This window comes from Papaver somniferum, unplaced genomic scaffold (genome assembly GCF_003573695.1).
Source record: "Papaver somniferum cultivar HN1 unplaced genomic scaffold, ASM357369v1 unplaced-scaffold_114, whole genome shotgun sequence".
NCBI lineage: Eukaryota > Viridiplantae > Streptophyta > Magnoliopsida > Ranunculales > Papaveraceae > Papaver > Papaver somniferum.
This window is the reverse complement of record NW_020620381.1, coordinates 4,585,275-4,602,082: the sequence shown is the minus strand read 5'-3', so window position 1 is coordinate 4,602,082 and position 16,808 is coordinate 4,585,275. Positions and strand designations below refer to the sequence as shown.

Below are 16,808 nucleotides of genomic sequence, written 5' to 3'. Positions count from 1 at the left end.
ATGGAATGATTATTTTCATGTTTATCTAATTTGATCTCTTAGGAAATACCCAAATAATTTTTCTACTTTTCAACTAAAGGAATCGTCTTGCTAGTCATGATGTTACTACTATAATAAACAATTTTATTTTTCATAGGCTTGGTGTAGCGATTCAAAAAGGTGCTGGTGCGCAGCTTGTCGCTAGGATACCAACCATTTTCCTGTGTGCCGATTGATTATTTTGAAGTTTCCCCGTGTGGCCTTTTGTTTAATAGAAGAAAAAAAAGTGATAACCCAAGTAATAAATTGTACATTTCAGCATAGAAAAAAGTCCTAATACCAAAATAAATAAATAAATAAAATCATAACTACAAGAAAAAAATCTACATAGATAAGCCAAGGAATGTGTTAGCGGCATGGACATCATGAGTACACGTTTCCGATTGTCCACCAAAATTCTTCAACGAGACAGCGCTCCTCATGTGAGGAATAATTGCGACCCTTGTTTCCCACCGCAGTGCCCCCCAAATTTCCGTCCAAGTTCTGGTGAGTGTATTGTAACGCCATAAACGCCTATTCTTCCAAAATAAGAGGTCCTTGTTATTTACAAAGGCTATCGGGTTATAAGCCGACCATTCATCATCTTCAAAGTAAATGCTCATCTTATAATTCCAATTCCATTTCGCGTCAGGTGCCCATGTATGAATATTTTCTTCGGAAATGGGAGCCCAAAAATCTATCCGAGGCCGATCAATCCCCTCATGGATGTAGTAAAATAAAATGCGAACTCCGAACATGACCATCCCAAGTGATGGGTAAGCATTTGTCCAAAATTCACTCCCAGGAATATGATGCGGGGTGGCGAATGTTTATGGAACGTCTCAGTGTCCAAATTGAAAGATATTATGCCAATATCCTGCTGACAGCAATCCTTCCAAAAAATATAGCCATGTGCGTACACACCTGAACTCTGAAAAGTATAAGGAATCTCCTTTGCTATGTTCCTCCATCCCCTCTTATCTCCTAGAGTGTGTATTTGAACTTTACCATCCATGTGAATTCGAACTACCTTGTACTCATTGGTACGTTGACAGTAGCCGAAACCCCCTATTATGTTGTATCGTGGATACCACGAACATACTGGATCCGGCGCAATTGGGATGCATAGTTCTGGGAGATGTAGGTGTTCACCAGTTTCTGGATTCATAATATATGCAGGATCTTGTATGCCGTGGTGTGAAACATAAAAACATACCAGACTATTGCAAGATCCAACTATTGGGTGCAACATAGTCCAATCAACATGGGTTCCATCATTCCGGGCGTCGTGATTGTTGGATGTTACGATCCGGCTGAAATCTTCCTCTCTATAAAAGAGTTGGGTAACTTTATCATTCCACACTATTGGTGTGACACCAAAAAGTAATCCAATTCTTTTGCCCCCAAGGATAGTATTTCATTCTTTGCATACACATTTGCTTGCTAAAACGCTTTCTGCAGTTTGGATGCGCTGAAGTGTCTAGGTAGTTAATTCCGGAAACATATCCATCACTATTATACTCATGAAAGATTATCAAAAAAATTCTTACAAGCTTATAGGATTTTGTTATTGTAGAATGCTACAAGCTTATATATATATATATACTGCTAATTTTTTTTAGGTTCTCCATCTTAAATCACTATTCTTTGGTATTTACACAGAATATTTCAATTTCCATATTACTAAAAAATGAGATATTATAGAAATATCTATATTATAAGGGATAATGGTGTTTTTCTTGATCGACGGTCAACAACATTTTGGACATATAAAGGATGGACAAGATTGAGTTGTAAATATGCGTTTATATTCTCTTCCTCGCTTTTACACGTTGGATGGAGATCAATAGTTTGGGCATATAAAGGACGGTGGTGATCGAGGGTATTCTCTTATCTGCACATGCAAAAGAAACGAACCAAATCAATGTCACAGACGAATCAATGGAATTGACCACCTCACAGACCGTTTTTCTTCTTGACAATGAGTAGGATTGAATCTCAGTTATAAAGGATACACAAAGATGAAAGAATTCATCAATTTCATGTATAAATTTCTATCTCATTTGGGTTACCTCAGATTAGGTTTCTTATTTCTTTCGATAATTTTAATTTCTCTCATTTCGTTATTGTTAAGTTGAACTTTTTGATTCTCCGTTTAATGAGCATAACGAAGTTGAATAGGGTTTATGCTTCTTTGATGCGGATGAGTTATGGCTAATTAGTTTGCTGTTTTCCTCTGTAGATTCATTTTGATTAACATTTTTTCTTCTTCTTTTTCATTAGTTGATCATCACACGTTTTAAAGGGTTGTGGTTTGTGGACTTTGCAATCGGTGGCTAATGCTCAAAATGGTAAGATGTAATTTTCTTACTTTAGAATGATTTCCCTTACACTTTATTGTTTGATTCAAATCTTCCTTTTCTTTAAGCAGACTAATGCATATGCCTGTCGGTCTTTCTGTTGTTTAACAGATTCAATGATATTCGACAGGAGATCCGATTATCTATTTTTGTTTAGATTTAATTATCTCTTTCAAAGATAGGAAACAATGATTTGTTGCAGGTTTCCTGGAACTGGAAGTGGTCCAGAGCAGCCACTAGGTAATAACACTTTTTATTGCTGAAATTCTATCCATGACGTCCTTATTACAGTACAAGATGAGAAATACTATTCCGCCAAATTTAATATCATTTTTTTTTACTTTCATTTCTACCATTGCTTAGGATAACTATTTACCTTATATAAACTCTCTCCATTCCAGCCAATCTTTGTACATCTTAAGCATGCTTACAGTGTACCTTCATACCATAGAACATATAAGGGTTTATGCCCTACAGTATATACTGAATTGATTGATCAGTGGCAGAATGTAATTTACAGGATGCAATCCTATAATAATGTAATCAAAATTAGGTTTTACTCTGACAGGGACTTGATTCTCTAGATGCTATGCTTATGGATGTTAAGAGAGTAACCACTTTAGTTTCATTTAGTACAATGACTTTCATGGTTGAGTTACTACGATTCAAATGGTCATTGTGTTAAGTACAACTGCTATTACATAGAGTATAGTATGTTACAAGATGGAAAATGATCGTGAGACTTGAGGCCTAACGGCCTTCATACTAGGAAATTGAAATGACCACTATTAACTGAAATGTGTTGGTGTTTGTACTTCCAATTTGATCTGTTCTAAGAGGCATATGATTAAAAATATGAATATTAACCCAACTTCTGTTACATATAATACGGAATAGCATAACACCAATACGGTTATCTGAAGCTAACAACAGGTAAATCAGTGGCAAATCATAGTTGCATTATATTTGTGTACTGGACTCTCTCGGGATGTGTTAAACTTGATTGAGAAATTTATTGAACAAGTGACCGTTCTTTCCAATGGAATTAATAAAAACTTTGGTGAAAATTATTGAAACATGTATAGGAATTTCCTTTGTCTAGACAGTTATTTTATATTTTGTATCTGCTGTCATTTTGCCGTTTTAGTCCCTAATTCTTCTTATTCTTTGTTCCTCCAAGTGTCGAGCTGACTAACCGATCCCTGCTGATCGTCAACTATGAGTAAAGTTTGTGTCATTCTAACTACAGAAGCGGATTTGTGTGGTTGCTTTTCTGGAGGTGGAGGTAAGGCAGTAGTGGCACTGAAAGTGGTGGTAAAATGGAGGTCAGGTCGTTGTTGAATGAGGACAATATACAAATTTTATAAAACTGCAAATATCTGGGTCATTTTAACTGTCATGGCAACTTCCTTTTTGGTGCTTTAATTGTATTACAAAGTCTTTGGTGCCTGTTTTTCCTTTGATGAATGATGGGATCTATAGAAGCAAGATTAAATCCAAAGAGTAAATTTTTAAAAACTGAGATTTTTTATTCCCAAATTCATCTTCATCACACCTCTTCCAAGAAATTTAGATCATAACAACCTCGATAAGTTATGAACTTCACTTTTTTCGATTTCATTTATACTGTACGGACAACAAATTAAGCTTTCAGAAAAGTACCATTTTTTCCATGTTACTTCACATGAAAAAATCAATTTTATTAGACTACTTCTATTAGAAACTGAACTTTGTGATAGCTTTAGATCCGATATTTTTGGTCTTCTGGCAAAAGACCACAATGCAAGAACAAGCTAAAAAATAAAATTTCTCTTTTATCAAAATATTTTTCAGTATTACATTAACTATTTGGAATCCTAACGAGCTAAGCTCCAACGAAGTACCACTACATTGATTGAACAGGACGCTGTGCTAGCCTATCAGCGTGTTTTATGGATAACCTAGCCAAGCGAGTCGAAGCCCGGGGTTGAGATTCTGTCACAAGCGGGCAAGCTAACTCTACCATCCATGTTAATCCCCGCAATGTTGCGCCATTGGAGACTCGAACCTGGAACCTCATGTGACAGAATGCAAAAATATCTTATAGGGACTGAAATTTATAAAACCATTATTTGAAAAAATAAATAAAAATGCACCGTATAAAAAATATAATATCATAGGAAAAACATCGTACTAAATGATGAGATGGGAGTTACCTATCCAAGAATTGTAACCAACTAAATAAATGAATTCCGGTTACGTTCAAAAAAAAAAAAACATTAAACAATAAGATCAGATTAACCCCATCACGGCACGAGTCATACCCTAGTAATAAGATATGGAATGAATATTTTCATGTTTATCTAATTTCCTTTTTAATCTAGTATACATTCCGAACATAACAAGCTAAAATAAATCATGATCTCTTAGGAAATACCCAAATAATTTTTCTACTTTTCGACTTATTACCTAAGTCGGTTGGGGTGGGCGCCCGGAGGCTGTACCATAGGTGTAACGCAAAAAAAAAAGGAAAAAACCAAAGGTTGGCCAGTTAAACAATGACCCAAACTAATTAAATTGTACATTTCAACATAGAAATAATCCAAAAACAAAAACAAAAAACAAAAAAAACACAACTATAAGTCTATAAGAGAAAAAAAAAAAGCTACATAGATAACCCAATGAATAAATTGTACATAGAATAAAATCCAAATACCAAAAAAAAAAAAAAAACACAACTACAAGAAAAAAAAAGAAGAAAAAAAGCTACATCGATAACCCAAGGAATGTGTTAATGGCATGGACATCATGAGTACATGTTTCCGATTGTCCACCAAAATTCTTCAACGAGACAGTGCTCCTCATATGAGGAATAATTGCAACCCTGCTTGTTCCCACAATGGTTTCCCCCAAATTTCTGTCCAAGTTCTGGTGAGTGCATTGTAACGCAATAAACGCCCATTCTGCCACAATAGAAGATCCTTGTTTTTCCCAAAAGCTATCGGGTAATAGGTATTGCCACCCTTCATCCTCATCCTTTTCCAAGAAAATGCTTATCTTATGATTCCAATTCCATTCCCCGCCAGGTGCCCATGTATGAATATTTTTTTTGGAAATGGGTGCCCAGAAATCTACCCGGGACTGATTAATCCCCTCATCGTAGGCCTCATGGATGTAGTAAAATAAAAGGCGAACTCCAAACATAACCATCCCAAGTTCTGGGAATTCACTATCAGGAATGCGCGGGGGTTTCGAATGTTGATGAAATGTCTCAGTGTCCAAATTGAAAGAAACTATTCCACCATCCCACTGACAACAATCCTTCCAAAAAATACAACCATGTGCGTACACACCTGAACTCCGGAAAGTATAAGGAATCTCCTCTGGTAAGTACCTCCATCCCCTCTTGTCTCCTAGAGTGTGTATTTGAACTTTACCATCCATGTGAATTCGAACAGCCTTGTACTCATTGGTATGTTGACAGTAGTCGAAACCCCCAATTACATTGTATCCTGGATACCACGAAAGTACTTGATCTCGTGCAATTGGGATGCATAGTTGTGGCAGATGTAGGTGCTCACCAGTTTCTGGATTCATAACGTATAGAGGATCTTGTATGCCGTGGTGTGAAACATAAAAAACATACCAGACCATTGCAAGATCCAACTATTGGGTGCAACTTACTCAAATCTTCATGAGTCCATCATTCCGAGCGGTCGGCCTGAAATCTTCCTCTCTATAAAAGAGTTGAGTAACTTCTTTCCCTATTTTTGGTGTGACACCAAAAAGGAGTCCAATTTTTTTTCCCTCGAGGATAGTATTCCATTCTTTTGAAACATATTTGCTTTCTAAAATGATTTCTGTAGTTTGGAGGTGCTGTAGTATCTTGGTAGTTAATTCCGGCAACATATCCATCACTATTATACTGATGAAAGATTATAAAAAAAAATACAAGCGTTTAGGATTTTCTTAATATTGTAGAATGCTTCAAGCAGGTACGAGTAAAGCTTATATAGACATCCAATACACCAGTTGGCGAATGGTCGCGTCCATAATGAGCAGGCATTATTTGAATGGTCGCGTCCTTAGAGCATCTCCAACGAAGATGTTTTAGTTTCCTAAATTTAAGACCACATAGGATTTAACCACTTTTTATCGAAATTTCTTTTCCTTATTTACCTACCTCAGATTTCCTAATTTATGGAAGTGAAAACAAATTTGTCTCCAACCAAAACATGAACTATCTCTAAAATACAAAAGTGTATTTTCCACTACAAATACGGGCTAATGGTACCTTAGTTTATGTATCTCTCTTTTAGCCCCTACATTTTTATGTTAAGCAAATTAGGTGTTTTGTATTCCTTACAAGTACATCAAATATTTCAGTTTCCATATCACTATAAATATGGGAGAAAATAAATAATGAGATATGTATATCGTGTTATAAACCAATGTTTATTTACTATGATGCTCTTGTGTCTAAGATTAGGGTTTCTTCTATCCCTATAAATAGAGACATAAACCCTTGTAATTCTACTAGTGAATAAGAAATCTCTTTTTCTTCTTCCCTCTATTTTGTGTCTTCTTCTCTTGTTATTCTATATCACAAGACGTTATCACGCACGCAGCTCTAATCATTGGGCGTAAAGAATTTTGTTTTCTACACCCTATTTGTTTTCTTTTGATTACTATTATTTCCTAAATGGATCGTTTATTATTAAGAGGAGTATAATAGTTAATCGATATGCGTGGGATCGATCTTTATTGTTTTTATTTGATTTAATCAACAGCACATAAAGTTCGTGAGTAATACTAACTACAATTCTGTTTCTTTTGCTTGTGAACTCACGTGATTGGTCGGTTATTATTCATAACCAAAGAAACATGACCTGCTTGGAGTTGATCCCATATATACACGTGATGGAGATAAAAGACTCAAAACTGACGATAAAACCACATGCAAGGCTTTCTCCTTGTTGCGCCACCAAGCATTAAGGGTTTTCTGTTTAGTATCCATAATATATCCTATTTTATTTATTTTCTTCTTTTTTCATGTACATACGACAGGTCATCGATTTTGAGTCGTTTTATCTTTTCTTCTCTGATCTTTTTCACTATGATTTTTTTCACAGAGAAAGAAAAAGGAGAAGGGTAAAATCTATTGAAAGGTGATTATCGTTTCTATTTCCTTAATGAAACAGTAATCATCAAAAATTGGTGTCGTCCCAATTTGATTACCTTTACGGTAAATAATCACATGCATGGTTGAAAAACCTACGATCGATTCAATTTGATATTTTTGTCTGGTAGACAAGGATCATGTGATTTATCCATATGGTTTCATATTTTTTTACAAGAAACCATCTATCAACCATGAAGTGGATTTTCCCTACGCGATGACTATGTCGACATTTGTTTTTTTTTTTTCGATGCAATTTTTGTGTATCGTATATACCAACTGGTATTGATTTTCTCCATCAATTTCGCGGAAGGAGATATTAAAATTGGCATTCTAAGAAATTTTAGCCACTATTTTTTCTCTAGTAGTTTGACGATAATCGTCTGAACAAACCATCACCAATCATGGTTTTATCTTTCTACTAATAAACCATTGCTTATGGGAAATCCTTGGATTCCTTAATAACGAAAAACCATTGCTTATGGGAAATCCTTGGATTCCTTAATAACGAAAATGATCAGCCAACTTATTTGGTTTTTCGTTATCGATCCTAAAGGGATATATAAAGTATCGTTATTATGATATTCACAATTACTAACACCTAGAGGAATTATTGTATTTTTAAGTGATATTGAGGATATTATTATTTTTCTTCCTCATGGTAGATCTCCAAAATTTAAAATAGTTCCACTTGTAGTTGGAATTGGACATTAAAGATCAAAGGGTGTGCACCCGGTTTGTTAACCTATCTCATTAGTCTTTGTAATGACTTTATTAATCTTAAAATTAATTTATTTTGATGAAATAAAATCTCCATAATTTCATTCTTAGGTGAGTGGATATCTCATCGGCCTTATAGGTCATTGGACATTTGGTTGCATATTTTATATACTTTTGCTATAACCAATAAAATCCATGGTTCAGTTAAATTTGTATACGAAGACTACAAATTTATTTTTATTGAAGGACTTAGATTTTTATTTTTGGCTTTTAAAGTCATTATCTGTAATCCAACGGGTATTGTTAAAATCTAGAAATTATTATGAGTATATGTCCTTGATTTAATCGGATAATACTCTACGAATATTTTTTCGTATATGAGATGACAATTTCCGTCATAATTAGAGAGAGACTCTATGCTATTAAAGGTTGGCATTAATTAACTTAAAGGTTATATCACTCCTCTCCCATCATGATCAAATCGAAAAAGGCTGCCATTAAATAGGCGTGAAATAATCTCATTTAGCTTTCCAATAAACTTATGTCGTTTGAAAAGGCGAATCCAATCACATCTAGCAAGCATGTAGCATTTATATATAGGCTACAAATATGCTCCAACAGAATATGTAATAATACGATTCACATTCTCAAAATTCATATATCCTCATTTAAATAAAAAGAGATTATAACGCCCATGGGCACTGGTACCAGTTTTTTTTTCTTCCAAAGTATGCATACATTTGAAAATTATGTGGGATCGTAGTAAGCTATAAATTGTCGAATATTCGTTTATATTAGCTTTTGAAATAATAAATGATGGTGGTTGTGAACCCCGACCTCTGCAGAGGAATATCGACATATGTGATTGGTTGGCATGTAATCCATATTAGATTGGATTATTATAATTTCTTGATTAACGCAATTTTGGATCCAAGACTTAACACCTTAAAATTTCCAAGCCTATTACTTACAGGTTGGTGTAGTCGTAATGCGTTATACGAGAAATACGTCGTTGTGAAAACGATTTGAGGGTTTTTCTTTTTGATCAGACCCTAGAATTGGTTCAACAATTGTTCTTCTATAAGACACATTTAGCGTGGTAGTCCTTGAAGGACTCGTATATGGTCGGAGAACATATTCAAATTTGTAATCCTTGTAGGATTCAAATTATATTCTGGTAGCCACTTGACTTGTTTATGTCAAGTTAACAATCCTTCATGTGTTTTTTAGAAATTTGATACAAAACCAAAAATCCGGATTAATTAGTTGAAGCTATCAACTTTATGGATCTCTTGAGGAGTCCTTTTAAAACACCAAAATCCACGCTTTAGCAGCATAGATTCTATTTTCTTTCTATCTTTATTAAATCTGCAGTTAGAATTATGCTAGATTAAACTCGTCTTTGAGATAGACTAGAGTTATGATTTTGATGCTCATATTCCAGTAATACTCATATAGTTGAGTTAGCATCCATAAATCGTCAAAAGTTGTACTCTTTTTCCTTCGTTTCAGGTTTTGTCCCATGTGGTTTTCCTGACAAGGTTTTAACGAGGCAACATCTTTGACGTTTAATTTTCTTTTAATGTTGATATTTGTGCTCTTTTTCCTGTGTCCATATTTTTTCCCATTGGGTTTTTATTGAAAGGTTTTAATGAGGCAATTTAATTCAACATAGTGATCATCCAAGGGGGAGTTGTATGAATTTTGGTTATTTTGTGGATTCCCACCATTAACTAGGTCATTTTGTTAGACCACATCAACATAACCATCTCCTATGAATTTGGATATCATTCCGATCCGCATAAGGTATGACCACAAATTCAGTTTTCTTCACTTATCAGTAAAAAGATAAATTAATACTTTTGCGGAATCCACATTCTTCTTCAACACATTGGGAACTTGTGTCATGGATCGCTAGCTTCCCGAGATGATTTGCAGAAGTTGTTGATGTAGTTCCTTCAACATAGAGCCAAGATATAGATAAATTACCATAAGTAAAAAATAAAACATACTCCCAATTTTCGTGGACAATTTTGTACTTACACTCGGGCATGATTTGCCCCATTTTTTTTAGAACACCCTATTAGGAGATATCAAAATTAATCGAGATAGAGGGAAAAGACAAAAATTGGATCCAAATATCAAATCATGGGAACTTGTGTCATGGATACACATTCTTCTTCAACACATTGGGAGTATGTTTTATTTTTTAAATTTTATTTTTGTAACTTTACTATTCTCATACGCATATCGCCACTCCTCATTCTCACACACTCTCATATTGCTAGGTAGCGACCCTAAACTCGTTATAAGTTCATGGATATAACTCAACTCCGAAATCGGTTAACTAAGACCCATCTATCCAGCAATGTCGACTAGGGTCCCAACACATCTCATGTGAAAAAAAACTCTCTATTTCTGTCGCCGATCAATGTCTAAACTATATCTAATTGAATTTTCTCACAGAAAAGGTCTCCGAACTCTTAATCAAAATCTTATTCTAGCTTGTTAATCTTTGAATCAATACCTCGAGAAAAACCCCTAATTGAAATTTTATAACCCTAAAAATTTGGTTTTGTTTGGGAAATCGATTCAGTGATAGTTGATTCTGCTCAACTCACTTACTCAGTTCGTTGCAGTTTTTGTTTGATGATTTTTTATTTATTTTTTTAACCTAAAAATTGTTTTTTTTGTTTACTCTTTCCAAATGAAACAGCAGACGAGTTTATGAACAAGAAGAAGACTGCTACAATTAAGGTATATTTTCACAAACCCTAACTCTATTTATCTTCTATATTGTTTTGCATGTTCAATTTCTCCATTTAAAGTTTGGAGATTCTTTTACTTGATTTTTTATTAGGAAATTAGTTTTGCGTATTCACTCAATTATGAAATTAGGGTATTTATAGTTGTTTATGAGATAAACTCTATTGGTGGAGATGATGTCTTTTATTAGTGAAGATGCTCTTTGTTTGTGTGGAAAATAGTAATAGTATTCTCTGTGTTAGTGTGGTCTGCTAGTGAAAATATTTGCATGGAACTAACTCTAGGCTTAGTAACAATATTTGCTAGTCGATGGGGGAACAAATTCAGTAAGTCACAATTAATCATTAATTTTGATTTTAGATTGATGTTTTAAGTTCCTCAAATTGATGATTGATTTCGGTGTACACTTCACAAATTTGATGCTTGGTTTTGGATTTTTAACCCTGTACTTCAGAACATGTATGAGACAGACCAATTGTGCATCCCCTCGTATGAGGGGAATGAAAAAGCTTGCTAGAGTGTTGCTTACAAAACTGCCTTATGATTCCTTTTCCAGTGTTATGAAACCAGTACAAACTTTTGGGGTTTCTGACAACCAAAACCTAAGTGTATTAGTGATGGACTGATAGTTTGAATCATTTAGAAACATGATAAAATACTGCTCAACTGCTTAATTAGTAAACTTGTTTGGATTATGAAGTAATTTGGTCATTTCTACAGATTTAGCTGTTTCTTTGTTCTTGTGAGTCGAGCTGTAGGTCCATAGTTTTTTTATTCTTCTACTGTGTGATTAATTTAGCAGGAACAACAAGAACTAACAGCAAAAATCATGGGAACTATTTCTGTAAGTTTATCCGTTATGTTGGGTCGGTTTTAGGAAACGGCTTGATTTCCTAAATCAGTTTCTGACACCCTCAAGTTTGTTTAGGAATCTTATTACTAGCTATATTAGGAATCTTATTTCTTCTCTATTAAGATTTCTATTTCTAGACCAATTCTAATAATTATCTGAACCTTAAATAAGAGTCATAACCCTTTGATTCTAGCATTGTGTGAATTCTTAGAGGTGTGGGTGAAACTTTAAAGTTGCGTACTCTGATATTGATTAGGAGGTTGATTTTGCTGCTCGGGAAGTAGGCACGTCGCCGAACTACAGTAATTCTTTGTGATCTTGTTTAATTTCCTCATAGTTTATTGTTGGAAGTAGCTAATCTTAAGCACACCATTATCTACCGTTTTAGTTATAAAACGATATCGTGAGATTCCCAATTCTGTTCTTGGTTTTGGTTTCCGATATCTAATTCTTCAAACATCTTTTGCAGGAAAAGTCTTATCATAGAACAGTACCAGCTGCAAAAGCCAAGTGTAAGCTTTTATTCATCATCTGGTTTTGGTTTTATTTAAGGTTTTCAAAAATTAATTTATCTTTTTTAGTAGTATTTTGATTCATACATGTACCTCGGAACCATCGTTGCAGAACGTAGACAGAAAAAGACGAGTCTGCTAGCTACCATGAGTACAGATCAGGCCCAAGTTCATCCAGTAAGCTCTTGTTGTATCTTTTTCTTTAATTTAATGTGAATCTTGAGCTATAGTCACATTCAGTTTCTGTTTTAGATCATTATCTACCATAAATTTTAGATCTTGAGCTATAGTCACATTCAGTTTCTGTTTTAGATCATTATCTACCATAAATTTTAGATCTTGAGCTATAGTCACATTCAGTTTCTGTTTTAGATCATTCACTCTGTAAGCTACTACCTATCTTCTGTTTTTCTATCAACTTGATGTTGTAAAAATCTCAATTTCATGTTTGACTTTGGTGTTTGAATCCTTACTTACAACACCTTCTGCAGGAGGAATCTCCCATAAATTTTAATCTGCCCACACGGGAGGGTCAGGTGACCGAGAAGCCAAGGTATGTATATTGTTCTCATTTATTAAGAATTACCTCATTTCCCTTCGCTTGTTCATATTTGGTTTTTATCAGTTGCCCGCACTAATCATCCGCATCCCGTTTTTTTTGTTGTTTTAAACAGTGGGGGTCTTCTAGATTTTATTAGGGTTCCTAAATTGAGGTAATTATCTGCAAACATGTTATAAGCCTTTCTGAAACTACTTAGATATTTTTTCTTGCATGTAGTATACATTGTGTGTCTTGTCTTCATGGATTTTGCGAAGATGACACTAATCTTCATGTGATACTGAAGTTTAGTTCCTTGTCTGAAATCTTATTTATTATTAATCTTTGACAGTGAGTATGGAACTGTAGAGTACATTGTTATTCCAACACGTTCTTATTGGTTGGAGATCATTCGCGAGGATTGGGGAGCCACTGACGAGGAAATTATAGCTTGTATCAAAGCTGCCCCTCAGCGATCACGATTCAAAATTGAAGTGTGTGGTTCCTATATGGGACACGGGGTTATTGTACGTGCTAATAGTAGGAGAAATCCAATAGTTGTTAAATGTACGGTTGTTGATGATCGTGTTTCTCCGTTCTATCACGAGTTACTAGGAGTGTCTCTGGGTATGAAGCTCGCCATGAAATACAAAATTGTCTATTTTGATTTGAATTGCGTGTCTGAGGTTGTTGCAGAGTATGTTATGCGGACTTGGGATATGAAGAATGAATGTGGTTGCCCACCAAGAGATAAAAAGGACTATTGTGTCAAATGTTCAGAAAGTATGTTGGATGCTATTGGTGAAAGGCAGAACGCAGATAAAATTTCTGCTGTAGTTGATGAAATTTTTTATGATGCTTTAGAGTTTGGAGAGGAAGGTTTTCTAGACTTTTATCTATATCCTATTAAATTATCAAGAGCTAAAGCTGTTTGTCATTTAGCGAAGTCAGGAGTAGACCGGGAGATGAGAATTCATGAAATTGAAGAGGATGCAGAACTAGCAGAGATTCTTTATAAAGAAGTTTTCGGTCATGGATCTGAAGAGGAGGTGGGATTACAGAAACAGCAGCTGATGTTGCGGAAACAAGAAAGGAAATTGCAGAAACAAAAGAATCTGGCTGCAGAGGGTGCTTAACAAGAGAGCCTTTGGAGACAGTAAAACCTAATTGATTTGTCAGCTGCATTCTTGGAAGATGTCAACAACTCATTTTGTAATAGTTTAAGGTCCAACTACATTAGTAGAAAGGATAACTTATAAGCTTGCTACTAAGTTATAGAATGTGCTGGAGACTGTATTTATTTCACTCTGTCATTGCTTAGGAGTCTCTAATTCTGTATAACTCTTTGTGAAGGTTATTCTGTTTTGGCAGTGCTGCAAGCTGAACTAAAATTAAATTCCGAAACCACTGTTGGTTAGAAATTCTGAGCATCTTTATGGCCACTGATCCAATTTAATTTGCCTTTTCACCTGCACTGAAATTTGAATTACGCAGTTTTGCTTCTAGACGGTGAGAAACTTGGTTTTTTCATAGGTAACATTGGTGTTGCCAACCGAATAACATCGCGTTGGCAGATGATTATGTCAAACTTTCCAGGTTTGTGGGGATCACGGCGTCAGATAATTATGTCAATCACGGCATGAAAATCGCTCCCTGCACAAGCTCAAATGTCAGCGAACCATGATTTGTTAATGAGTTGAAATGTTGTCAGCTGGGAATGGTGTGCCGTTCTCCCTTGGTAACGGAAGTATATCTCCTCTATATGACCCGGCCTTCCAGTCGAGCATTTCTCCAAGCTATTTAGGAACTCATGTGGGTGACATTTTAAATTTTTAATGCATCATAGAATATATATTTGAATGCTTAAATAGAATATATATTCTCGGCAATGAGCAACCTCAGTGTGCGGCTAATATGTACTGTTGTACCACGATATTGTCCACCAAGTATGTGCCTCATTGGGCCAAGCGCAATATATGAAAGCCCAAGCGAAAAAAACGGTCCATTTAGCGGGTCGCCACGTAAGCAGAGAGTGTACAGTCAACTGTTCCCAGTGCTGCAAGGGAGTGCGAATTTGTGCACACTTACCAATGAGTGTGTAAGTAACTTTTTAATCTCAACCATTGATTTAATTTATGGAGTTATATAATAAGGGTCAAGATTCTAAACATAAAATATAATAGGGTCCTCGGTGATATAATTTCAGAAGAATATGTTAAAGTATACACTCTATAGAGAAGCGTGAACAAATTTGTACTCCTCAAGATCACATCATCATTACCAGCATTGTGTCAGGATGATATCATCATTGACTATTCCCGTGTACCGTGACTGGACCAGCGGACATCCAGCCCACACCGGTGGCATGTCCAACGGCCAGCCCAAACTCCGTCTGGCTGCAGCTGTTTTTTTTATCATGTGCGGTGCGACTTGATCATTTTCTGAACATTGTAGGATATTTCAGCACCAGCAATTCACTGCTGTGGATTTTTCTACCTCTAGCTGAGCCGTCAGCCGAGCTAAGCCAAGCCGCTGGGGTTTTTCCTCCTCGGTTTTGCTTGGCTGCAGATGTTTCTAACCCTTCTGTTCATGGCTTCTCTTAAATGTAGCTCACAATTTTATTAACCATTGCCCAAAAAGTTTAAGTTAAAATGAAAAGTCAAAAATTAAAGTGAAAAACCAAACAAGTTTTAATTTCTTTCCTAACAATTAGACCTAGATCTTTTTACTCAAAATCACGTAAACTCTAGTAACTTTTTTTTTATCATATTTAAAATTAATTATAATTGCTCTTTTAGTATTCTCACAAGTTGAACAATTATATATACTAGAACACCGTTGTCAGAGTGAGAAGGGCCGATCGAGAAAAAACAAAACGAAACATAACAATAATTTTATCATTTGTACGAACGTAGGAATGTATGATAATCGTAAAAAAAATTCATCCTTATTTTCGGAATGTATGATAATCGTAAAAGAATTTCATCGTTATTTTCAGCCAAAGATGCTTTAGTGCAGGCTTAATGGCCTCTTACCACAACCGGAGTCCCTGCATAAAATAGATGACACACAAGCTTGGCTCTTTGTACGTTTGGTGCACACGCATGTGGAGGATTAGACTTTGTAGTCAAATACTCAAATATGTAGAGTCTACACTCTACAGTAGAGCTAGAGACATGTATTTTAGTCTGGGACACGTGGGCAGGATAGTCTAAGCATAAGTTTGCAATTTTGAAAGTAACGAGAGAAGGCAGTGACTAAATACAACCCCTATTTTTAAGGATTAATTATTTTAACCTAATTAAAGTGGGTAACCAAATTATACCCATGTTTGTCATCTTCCTTCTGTGTTTTTTCCCCTGATTCAATATTAGCCCCACCTTCGTTATCATCTTCCACAAAATCTATGAGCATGGTAAGAAGCGTTCTTTCGTGATTTTACCACGACTCTATGGAAGTTTTGTACCATAGCGATGCCACATTTGCATAAAACTTTCATAGCTATAAATCAAATATTTGACATTGAATTTTTGAACTAGAGATAATTTTTTAAATTAAGGCAGTTATATCAGAAGTAATTAAGGGAGTCGATCAGAAATGTATATTTCGACAGACCTGTAGTTAATTATTCGATGCTCTGATATATTTAGATCTCCATAATAATTATTAGAATGAAGATTAGTAATTTAGATAATTCGTGTTATTGAATCTCCGCATGGTAGATTTCTTTCATGAAACAAACGGCATAAAACATTAGATCAAGATACATACAAGTATCGTATGTGATTATCCTCTCTTCTCTTAGATTAGCATCATTGATTTTCATGGCCTATAATTGTTACAAAGTATGGCAGGCAATGGAAAACATATTGGAAAAAAAAAT

At 35.0% G+C, this 16,808-nt stretch overlaps 1 protein-coding gene across 3 annotated transcripts; it reads left to right on the top strand.

The window, feature by feature from the left end:
* The first annotated feature begins 10,594 nt into the window (after positions 1–10,594).
* LOC113328931 lies at positions 10,595–14,367 on the top strand. Of its 3 annotated transcripts, none has more exons than XM_026575926.1 (7): positions 10,603–10,727; positions 10,973–11,013; positions 12,345–12,387; positions 12,500–12,564; positions 12,879–12,940; positions 13,062–13,100; positions 13,278–14,367. In XM_026575926.1, exons 4-7 carry the CDS (start codon positions 12,535–12,537, stop codon positions 14,059–14,061), a joined length of 915 nt encoding a protein of 304 aa, XP_026431711.1. In that variant the 5' UTR covers positions 10,603–10,727; positions 10,973–11,013; positions 12,345–12,387; positions 12,500–12,534; the 3' UTR covers positions 14,062–14,367. The 3 variants fall into 3 exon arrangements, with proteins under 3 accessions (XP_026431710.1, XP_026431711.1, XP_026431712.1); XM_026575927.1 differs by having other exon boundaries at positions 10,604–10,727; positions 10,976–11,013; XM_026575925.1 differs by having other exon boundaries at positions 10,595–11,013.
* Positions 14,368–16,808: the final 2,441 nt, after the last annotated feature.

Coding starts and splice junctions, on each gene's coding strand:
- LOC113328931 (XM_026575925.1), top strand. CDS start 12,535: ATGAGTACAGATCAGGCCCAAGTTCATCCA. Junction 12,565..12,878: donor ATCAGGCCCAAGTTCATCCA/GTAAGCTCTTGT, acceptor CACCTTCTGCAG/GAGGAATCTCCCATAAATTT. Junction 13,101..13,277: donor ATTAGGGTTCCTAAATTGAG/GTAATTATCTGC, acceptor AATCTTTGACAG/TGAGTATGGAACTGTAGAGT.